Genomic DNA, 9,870 nt, shown 5'->3' on the forward strand with positions numbered 1-9,870 from the left:
TACTAGCAGTGTGATTGTGAACAAGTCACTTGCCATTTCTCGACTTTCTCATCTGTTAAATAGAGATAATAACGCCCTTGGTCACATCCCTCAAAGGGTTGTTGAGAAAATAAAATGAAATAAGATCTGCAAAGTGTTTTGCAGACTTTAAGGATTTTGAAAAAATAAAAGTGGCAGCTGATACTATTCATCTCTGCACCATTTGGGGCAGTGATAAAAGCTTGCCAAGAGCACCTACATCAAGACGCTTCTAGTGCTTACTTTACTGACAGCAGTGTGACTCCGGCAAGCTACCTAACTTCTTCAGGCCTCAGTTTTCTCCCTTGTAAAATGAAGTAGTTTGAAGGAAATGATTTTGAAGCTTCCTTCCACATCAGACATTCTGAAAGGCTACATTATCTCATTTGAGCTTCATGAGAATTCTATGGAGTTGGTAGAACAAAGATAATCGGTCCCATCTCACATACAGGAAAACTGAGGCTCAGAAAGCTTAAGTGAGTTGCCAAATGTCACCTAGCTGGTGCGTGGTCTCTTGACATCTAAACCTTGCACTACCTGTTGTGGTGAATGGATATGTTTATATTTTTCTGGTTGTGTTTCCAGGTGACCATTCTGATTAGCACATGACCATCTAAGCTTCTTCAGAGTGAAAAGAGTCTCTCCCTCTAGAACCTCCTGATGAATGGAATGCCATGCTGTGCACTCAGTGGGAGCTCAATGAATGTTGGCCTGTGCATTTATTTGCCTGGGGAGGATAGGAAATGCCTTTTTCCTAGAGCTCTTTAAGAATAGGATTGATTGCTTGCCTTCCCTCCTCTAAGGATCCCTCCCCTATCCCGCCATTCCCATTAATCTAAACTCCCGTTACCTAATCCCTCATTCTCCCCTCTAAAAATCCCTCCCTTGTCCAATCCCTCACTTGTCCTCTCCCCCCTCACTAAACCCCTACCATTTTATTTCTTCTAAATTTAGAAGACTTTTATACTCTTCTAAATATATATGTATTGTTCTCTCTTAAACCCGTTCTCGATGACAGTAGGTTACCAGAACTACCAGCCTTCCTCCCCTGTCTAAATCCTCTGTATCCTTTCTTCTTCTTGCATTTCTCTTGTATAAAACAGTTACTCTTTTTAGCTGTTTCTAAATGGTTTTACTTTCTAAATTCATATCATAGTCAGATTTGCCCCCCACTTTCTTATAAGCTCAACAATTATTAATAAGAATCTCAGACATACATTTTACATTTTATGTTATGTAAAAGGTAAGCAGTCTGTTCTTGTAAATCCCTTATAGTCAGTCTTTGGTCTGTACCTTATGTGTCTCTTAGTTCTTGTATGTCGAATCTTCTATTAAATTGAGGATTTTTTTTCACAAAGTCTTAAAAGTCTGGGGGTTTGTCAAATGTCCATTTTTTTTTCATTCAAGATAATACTGAAATTTGAAGGGTATGATATTTTTTTGGCCAGAGCCCCAGATTTTTTGCTCTTCAATATATTGTGTTCCAAGACATGTGGTCGTTTAATGTCTCTGCTGCTAGGTCTTGTGTAGTTCTAAATGTGGCACCGTCATATTTAGATTGTTTTAATCTTGATGCTTTTAATATTTTATCCTTGATCTGGGGATTTAGGAATTTGACTGTGATATTCCTACGAGTTTTTCTCATAGGATCTCTTTTAAGTGGTATTCGATGGATTTTTTCTATTTCTACTTCCCTGCCTTGTTCTAATGCTTCAGGACAGTTTTCTTTAATTATTTCTTGTATTATTGTATCGAGAGTCTTTTTTTGATCATAACTTTCAGTTACTCTGATTATTCTTATATTTTCTCTTTTTGATATATTCTCCAAATCCGTTGTTTTTCTTATGTTTCACTCTCTCTTCTATTTTTTCATTACTCATGTTTTGTTTAATTATTTCTTGATCTCTTATAATTTCATTGGCTTCACTTTGCCGAATTCTAATTTTCAAGGTGTCATTTTCCTCCTTGAGATTCTGGATCTCCTTTTCTAATTGGTTGACTTTCCTTTCATAACCTTGTTTTTCTTGGATTATTTTTATTTTTTAGTTTTTCCTCCACGTCTGTCATTTGATTTTTAAAGTCTTTTTTAAAGATCTTCTATAAATTCTTTTTGGGCAAGTGACCATTTAATGTTGCTCTTTGGGGATTTCTTTACTTCAATGTCCTCCTCTGAAGATGAACACCGGTCATCTCTATCCCCGTAATTGGTTTCTATGGTTGGATTCATTCTCCTTTGCCTATGCATTTTATTTGTGGTAATAACTTGATTTTTATAATCACCTCTAACCCTGGGGTATGGGAAATGGTGCTTCTTGCCCCAGATCTTCAGTTCCTTCTAGCCTGGAACCAAAGCCAAACCTCCAACTTCCTGTAAGTGCCCACAGCCAGGGGCTTTCTGCCCCACTGCTTCTGCACTCACTGGGCGTGTGTTGGTTTCCTCTCATCTCCACTGCTCTTCACAGCACATCTGGGTCCGGCGTTCCTCATCAGGAGAGGTTCCTGCAATCTTCTTGGGCTCAAAGGCACGAATCCCCTCATTATCCTGGGGTAAAATGTTCCAGTGGCTGGGGCTGAGGCAGCCTCTCAAACCAACTAACCCCAGGGCTTGCCACTTGTTAAAAGGGAACCTAGCCTGGAGGTGTTTACTCCTCACCAGGACCGAAATCAGTCCTAGGGTTCTTCTTCAGATTGTCCCAGACTGTCCCAGAAAGGTCCTCGTTGTGCCCCTATTCTTCTTTGTCTCCACCCCCACTTTGCTTGCCCTAAGGTGCTATTTTAACTCTTTTGTGGGGGAGAATCTTGAGAGCTTGGAATTTAATGACTTACTCTGCCATCTTCCCAGAATCCTCTCTCAAGTAATAGGAGGGTAGGGTGTTTGGTGGAGGAGGTGGGTAGGCAAACAATAGGAAGGTGATATGGCAGGTAGAAGTAAAGTAGAGGAGGCAGGAGCTATAGGAAACAAAAGATAAGTACAAACATAAAAAAAGATCAGGAGTAGATTATGTTTGGGAAAGTATATGTCTACGCATGTATATATGTATAAGTGTATGTATATATCTGTATGTGTATGTATATATCAAGAAACTTATCTGCATTATATTGTAGCCTTCTGGGGGGAGGGGGAGGGGAAAAAAGAACAAAGCTAAAAAGTGCACAGCAGAGAACAAAAGAAAACACAAGGAAGCAAAGAAAAAATGGACAATTCTGAACACAAGGTGCATTATTTATCATACAGGCTTTCTTGAAATGAAAATTTATTGTTAAATATCTTGAATCCTCTCCTATGTTCTACTATGCACATGACATGCTTTTTTTTCCTTCCTTACTTTATATTCAAGTTTAAATATTTAAGTTTATGATATCTTTTTGTTTCTTTTCTCTTTTGTATTTGTGTTCTGGTAAAATAAAATAAAAAAACTGTCAAAAAAAGAATAGAATTGATTTATAATTGTGTGGGAAGGTTTCAGTAGAACTTGACTAAACACAAGGGAATGGGTTATAAAATGAATTGAGGACAGGGTCAAGGAAGAAAATTGAATAAAGGGGGACAGGATGGGATGGAGGGAAATATAGTTAGTCTTTCACTACATGACTATTTATGGGAGTGTTTTGCATAGTGATACATGTGTGGGCTATGTTGAATTGCTTGCCTTCCTAGTGAGTGGGGAGGGAAGGGGGAGAGAATTTGGAACTCAAAGTTTTAAAAGCAGATTCTCAAAAAAAAAGTTGTTTTTGCATGCAACGGGAAAATAAGATATACAGGCAATGGGGCATAGAAATCTATCTTGCCCTACAAGAAAGTAAGGGGAAAAGGGATGGCGGGGGGAGGTGGAGTGGGGTGACAGAAGGGAGGGCTGACTGGGGAACAGGGCAATCAGAATATATACCATCTTGGAGTGGGGGGGGGAAGAGCAGAAATGGGGAGAAAATTTGTAACTCAAAATCTTGTGGAAATCAATGCTGGAAACTAAAAAAAATATTAAATAAATAAAACAAAGACCTCTTAAAAAAAAAGAAAATGAATCGAGGCTCTATCCAGCTTCCTATTTTATGACAATATTGCTAGGATGACTTTCTGGGTAGGTCAAAGCATGGCATGATGAGGAATTTCTATCTGTGTTGGTGGAGATGATGCCATTCAAGTGTGGTTCACAGATGACACAGGCTTTCCAGATCACATATAAGTCAGAGAATACCAGTTTCTTTAGAACCTTCAGCCTGGGGAATATACTGACATAACTGATAAATCCTCATGACACACTAGTAAGGTAGGCAGCAAGCAGCTTGCATTTATAAAATAAAAAGAAATGGAGTTAGGTAGGTTAGGAAGGAGAGCCTTGGGCATTAGAGAGCAAATCAAAGACAGAATTAAGAATAGTGTCCAGATTCTGGTTTTGCCAGACGATTGTCCCCTCTTCACTGGTCAAACTGATTCACTGGGTGGCCAGCGGGAACTGAGATTAGATCCTGGAGCACAGCCATAGACTTGGGACATGAGCCCCACCAAAGGAGACCTAAACATCTGTGGCACAATCTCCTTTGAGATTTGTTTGTCAATAACAGAAAAGACTTTTGCAGCTTTTTCAGTATTCTGGCACCGTAGGACCTAGTGACAGCAGGACCAGAGATGCTTAGCAAAAGCAACAACTATTTACTAGCTTTTCTGAACTGGTTCACTTCTCCAAAACGAGAATTATTGGATCATAGGATCATAGCTCCAGAGACGTGGGTTCAGATCTAGCCTCTGAGGCTTACCACTTGTGTGATCTTGGGCAAATCCCTTAAACTCCTTGGGCCTCAGTTTCCTCATATGTAAAATGAGGGATTTGGACTAGATGGCGCGTGAGGTCTCTTTTAACTCTAGATCTATTGTTTCCCCTCTCCACAGTCTGGTTACTCTGCACCTAGACCCTGGGCATAGCCAAGCAGTCCAGCAAAAAAACTGTCAAAAAAAGAATCCCCCACTGAGCCATCAGATCCTGTTAGCATATAAATTCTTGCCATGAAGCCTTGTGTCTGGGACAGAGAAGTGAGGAAGGGAGAGACTAATATGGCCTATAATTCTGTAATGACTTGGTCTAACGTGATCATTTTACAGATGAGGAAACTGAGGCTGGCGGTTAAGTGACTTACCAAAGTCAAGCAGGCAGAGCCGTGATTCAAACCCAAATCTTACTCCAAACCCAGCATTCCACTGTACCATGCTGGAGGAAAGAAACTATAATAAACTGTTGTGAGAGCTCTCTAACCAGCCTTCCAGTGACCAACGTTTAGAGGAGAGGCATTCTCACAAACAGCAACAACACCACCTCTCTAAAGCCTGATTGCTTTGGCACTAAATTCTTGGACACAGTCAAGTAGGTCAACCATCCTTCCCAACTGAGCCAGCAGATAGATTCTTTCAGCACCTAAAATGGTTCTGTGAAGCCCAGTTTGTGTGGGCAGAGAAGTGGGGAAGGGAGAGGGAGAGAGGAGAGCATCAAATCTCCTGGAGTTAGAGTTTAGGGGAAGATAAGCCCAAGTAGCCATTTTCAGATGGAACGTGCCCTTAGGGCTGGATCTTAGGGAAAGTCTGAGGACCTCCAGAGACTTCCCTAAAGCCTGTAAACTGAAGGTAACTCTAGTAGCAACCGGTACTTTCTCCAAAGGATTAGGAGTTCATTATGTACTAAAAAGGCAAAAAACCAAACGAACAAAAAACATTTGACAAACTACTAAAAAAGATGGAAATCAAGCTTTTATTTCCTTCCTTCTTTCTTCGCTTCTTCTTTCTTCACTTCCCCTTCCTTCCTTCTTTCCTTCCTTCCTTCCTTCCTTCCTTCCTTCCTTCCTTCCTTCCTTCCTTCTTTCCTTCCCTTCTTTCTGAACAGAAAGTGTTGGTATCCTTAGCAACCTACAGTAACATTTGAAAGCCTGAACAAACTTATCATCAGCTACCGTGCGACTAGAGTTTTGAGGGGAAAGGAATAAGCTGTTGTATCATGTCTACTATGTATCGGCCGCTGTGCTAAGGGCTTTACAAATATTATTTCATTTGGTCCTCACAAAAACCCTGGGAGTCAGGTGCTATTATTATTCTCATGTTATAATTGAGGAATTGAGACAGAGGTTGAGAATTGAGGAAACTGAGACAGAGATTAAGGGCTTAGAGTCACACCGCTAGTTAATGTCTAAGGACAGATTTGAACTCAATTCTCCCTGACTGCGGACTCGGGCCCAGAGCCTTAACCACTGTACCACCAGCTGCCTCAATAACAAATAAATAAGACTGGATTTGGAGTCTTAAGACCCGGGTTCAAATTTCAGCTCTGCCTCCCTTATCGCTTGTTATGACTTCAGGCAAGTCATTTTGCTACTTTTTTAGCGCATCTGTACAATGAAAGGGGTGCAACTGAATGGACTCTAAGGTCCCTTTGGGATCTAAATCTATGAACTTATAGGGGGATGCAATGAGGTATGCTTTCAAAGTATTATTCTATGGTATCTAGTGAGTATAAAAAAAATAACTCAGAACAGTAGTTGATAAGATAGATTTAATTCTTGCACTTCATGGAGATGGGCTAAGACATAAACAACACGCAGATGATTAATTGAGAAATACCAGCTCTTTCTACCCAAGCTCAGAGGCTCTGAGCCTAGGGCCTCAGCACTCAGGCAACCTGTCCTCTCTGAACACAAGTGAAGGGTCTGTTTCCTGCGGGGAAGCCAGGCCATTGTAACCCCAGCAACCCCACTGCACTGGCAGCTCTGGCTGACATCTCTGGAGTGTGGGCTGTGACTGGAAAGGTCCTGTGATAGCTGGCAAACTGGGTTCCGGAGAGGTGGAGATGACCTAGGACCAGAAGAGAAACAAATAGTTGATTAGTGACACAAATACTTGACCAAGTGTTGGTTGGTTTCCTAGATTTTCATGGCTCTTGTAGTTCTTCAAGTACTGGAAGGTGGTTCCCATAACCCTTCTTAGGGTGTTCTTTTTTTTTTCTTCAGATTCCTGATCCCACGTGTCACTACAGTTTCCAAGTTCCTCACCATCCTGGTCATCCTTCTTTGAACAAATGACCTAGCATTTCCCAGAAGCACCCTGGTGGATTGTCGAGGGGAGGACTTGCTAAGTCATAGATGGAATAATGGGGAATTACAGAGGGACTCTTTTTTTCCCCTCCAAAGGCACTTGTCCCTGTGGGAGCCAGAGTTAACTTAGGGCTTCTGTCCCTGTCTGTCACGTAGCCTATATTTGGGCATGGGATTCCCAGGAAAACATATGAGCTCATTATCCGCAGAAAGCTGAGCAACATGGAAAAAGAATGGGTGTTTCTTTGCCTTGCTATATCTAGGTGGTGCCATGTAGGAGTATCTGGGTGAGTCTAAAGTAATGACAAGAGACCTCTGGAAACTCTAACAGGCTCCCAGAGGAGAGAATCATAAGATTTAGAGCTAAAAAGGACTTCAGATATCACCTACTCCCATCCCTTATTTTTTTTTTTTTTACAGATAAGGAAACTAAGACCTGAAATAAAGTGACTTACAAAGTCACAGAAGTAATAGAGAACAGATTTGGGATTTGAACCCAGGGCTCTTTTCTCTGCATTCACACTGTATTTCCTCTGCTGGCATGCTTTGCTATTTCCATCAGAATCCTTACTCCCCAACCTATAAGAGCCCTCACATGCCACTAGGCCATGTACCACAAGAACACCTGACCCTCTCCCCAACACTGAGTCTTCCTGTCTTTATCCTCCAACCTGTCCCCACTAGTCGTCCTGAAAGAAGAGAACAATGGGGCACTTGGATGAGGAAATCTGGATGGGGGAAGCATCGCTGGAGAAAAAGCTACTTTCTACTGGAAGGATATTCCTAGTCCCTTTTGCCCATCGCATCCTTTGAAACACTGCCTTGCACAGAGTAGGCCCTTGATAAATATTGGATTGAATGAAGGGGAAATTAAACCAGGGGCTAGGACTAGAAGTCTTGGTGTGACCACCAGCCCAGGTTGAGGGTTCTGGCTTAATCGGTCCTGACAGTTTCTGGCTAAATTGGGTCCGGGGAGGGGGGGTGGCCAAAAGACCTGAAGAATTTATTTAAACCATTGAAGGTTCATGAGCGCCTTCCAGTAGAAATGGGATAGCTACGTGTCTTAATTTGTAAAATGATGGGGTTGGGCTAGATCATATCTAAAGTCTCTTTTGATTCTGATATTCCCTTATTCTATAAAGATTAGATTAGGAGATAGACCAGCCCCCAAACACTCTCCTCCCTAGTTCCAAATTTGAGTCTTTGGAAATTGTCGCTCAGATAAATGGTTTGAATTTCTCATGGAGACATATAGAAGAAGAAACATTGTACCTGGTATAGAGTAGTCAACTCAGAGGAGTGTGGAGATATTGCCCAGGAAGCAGGTTCAGTGGCTTTTTCCCAGCTTAACTTGGGTGGGGTCTGTGTTCCAGGGCAGGCTGGGGAAGGATTCCCAAATTCTGCAGCTTGATGTCTTTCTCCAGGCAGGTCTAGTCTGGTTGGTGATCCCAAGCAGCAAGAAGGTGAACCCCAAGACATGGCATTGAGATTCTGCTCCCCACACTGCTTGGGCTGGGGCAGAACTAACGGGCAGGAAAGTGGGGACCCCCAGGCTTCAGGAAGCTGGGGAGAGTAGGTCCTGGGAGCTTGGGAGACTGGGCTGAGGCTCTGGGTCCGATTTGGACAGCAGCCTAGCCTGTCAGGACAGAGTGGGCAGCACTGCATTGCCCCTTCCCTCCTCCGGCACCTTAGGCTCTCTTCACTGAGTCCCAGAAGAGCTGACAGGTGACCAATGTAGCGGATAGCCAGCCGCAGGGTCTCAATCTTAGTCAGACTCTGTCCAACAGGCGCCACTGAGGGTGGCAGATAGCGCCGCAGATCATGCAAGGCCCGGGAGAGGTTGCGCATCCTCAGCTTCTCACGCTCACTGGCACTCTGCCTCTGCCCATTGGCTGTACCACCTCGTTCCTTCCTGTTACTTTGGAAAGGGACAGATGTAGGGGTCTCTTGAGTGTGGCAGGCCAGAGGTTGGGGAAGGCTTTCTGTAGTGCTTGGGTGTCCATAGGATGGAGATGAGCTATAGGAATCAGAAGAGGAGGCAGGGGAGGTTGAGTCCGAGTGGCTTCCCCAGCCCCAGCCCCAGTCCTGGGGTAGCAGCCAATCCTCCTGCCTGGGGAATTGCTGTCGAGGAGAGTTAGCCATGATTGGGGGGCAGCTCCAGGGAGAGACTGGGGAGCAAACCAGGCAGGCTGGAGTTTTTATTCTGAGACCAAGGTGTGAGATGGCCCCCTGTCATGTGGCAAGGAGGTGTCAAAACCCACAGAGCCCAGGGAAAGAATGGGGCAGGGGGGCCCTGGGAAACAGAGCCCATTTGCAGAGGTGTGGATTCTGACTCCTTGGCTGCTTTAATTGAACCTCCATAGAGTAAGGAAAGTGTGGAAAGGACAATTCACATCTGAACGACAGCTGTTAACATTCTCACCATCCTCCCCACCCCACTCCAGGACACCCCACTATTTCTATTCTCCCCACCAACCCAAGACAGCCCAGATCTGCCTTCAGTAAGTCACCCCGGGAAGGAGGCACTATGATCGAGGACCCCGGCCTTGGGAAGCACCATGGTTCATTTTCTGTCCAGGAAGGGGTGAAGGCAAAGGCCCCAGGTCAGGAACTCAGCTACTAGAACGATGATTACCAGGATAATAAAATGACTTATCATCCTTTCCCCCATCATCTCTTGGCATTGATTGAGTGACATCATCTCTTGCACTTGGCTTTGTGCTGCAGGTCTGAGCCTATTCCACTCACAGCTGGTGAAACTGAAGCACAGAGTGCTGTTAC

At 43.4% G+C, this 9,870-nt stretch overlaps 1 protein-coding gene across 1 annotated transcript; it reads right to left on the reverse strand.

Moving 5' to 3' along the window:
• Positions 1–6,661: 6,661 nt before the first annotated feature.
• Positions 6,662–9,231, reverse strand: MESP2 (mesoderm posterior bHLH transcription factor 2). Its single transcript, XM_036734298.1, has 2 exons — positions 8,362–9,231; positions 6,662–6,850 (listed from the first exon to the last, which is right to left on the reverse strand). The coding sequence occupies exons 1-2, from the start codon at positions 9,229–9,231 to the stop codon at positions 6,662–6,664; spliced, it is 1,059 nt and encodes a 352-aa protein (XP_036590193.1).
• Between the last annotated feature and the right edge of the window lie 639 nt (positions 9,232–9,870).

Source organism: Trichosurus vulpecula, chromosome 8, assembly GCF_011100635.1.
Source record: "Trichosurus vulpecula isolate mTriVul1 chromosome 8, mTriVul1.pri, whole genome shotgun sequence".
Classification (NCBI taxonomy): domain Eukaryota; kingdom Metazoa; phylum Chordata; class Mammalia; order Diprotodontia; family Phalangeridae; genus Trichosurus; species Trichosurus vulpecula.

Bases quoted from the DNA above. Each gene is read 5' to 3' on its own strand.
- MESP2 (XM_036734298.1), bottom strand. From the start codon at position 9,231: ATGGCTAACTCTCCTCGACAGCAATTCCCCAGGCAGGAGGATTGGCTG. The intron at 6,851-8,361 runs GTACAATGTTTC...TTCTGGTCCTAG, and splicing joins AGTTGACTACTCTATACCAG to GTCATCTCCACCTCTCCGGA.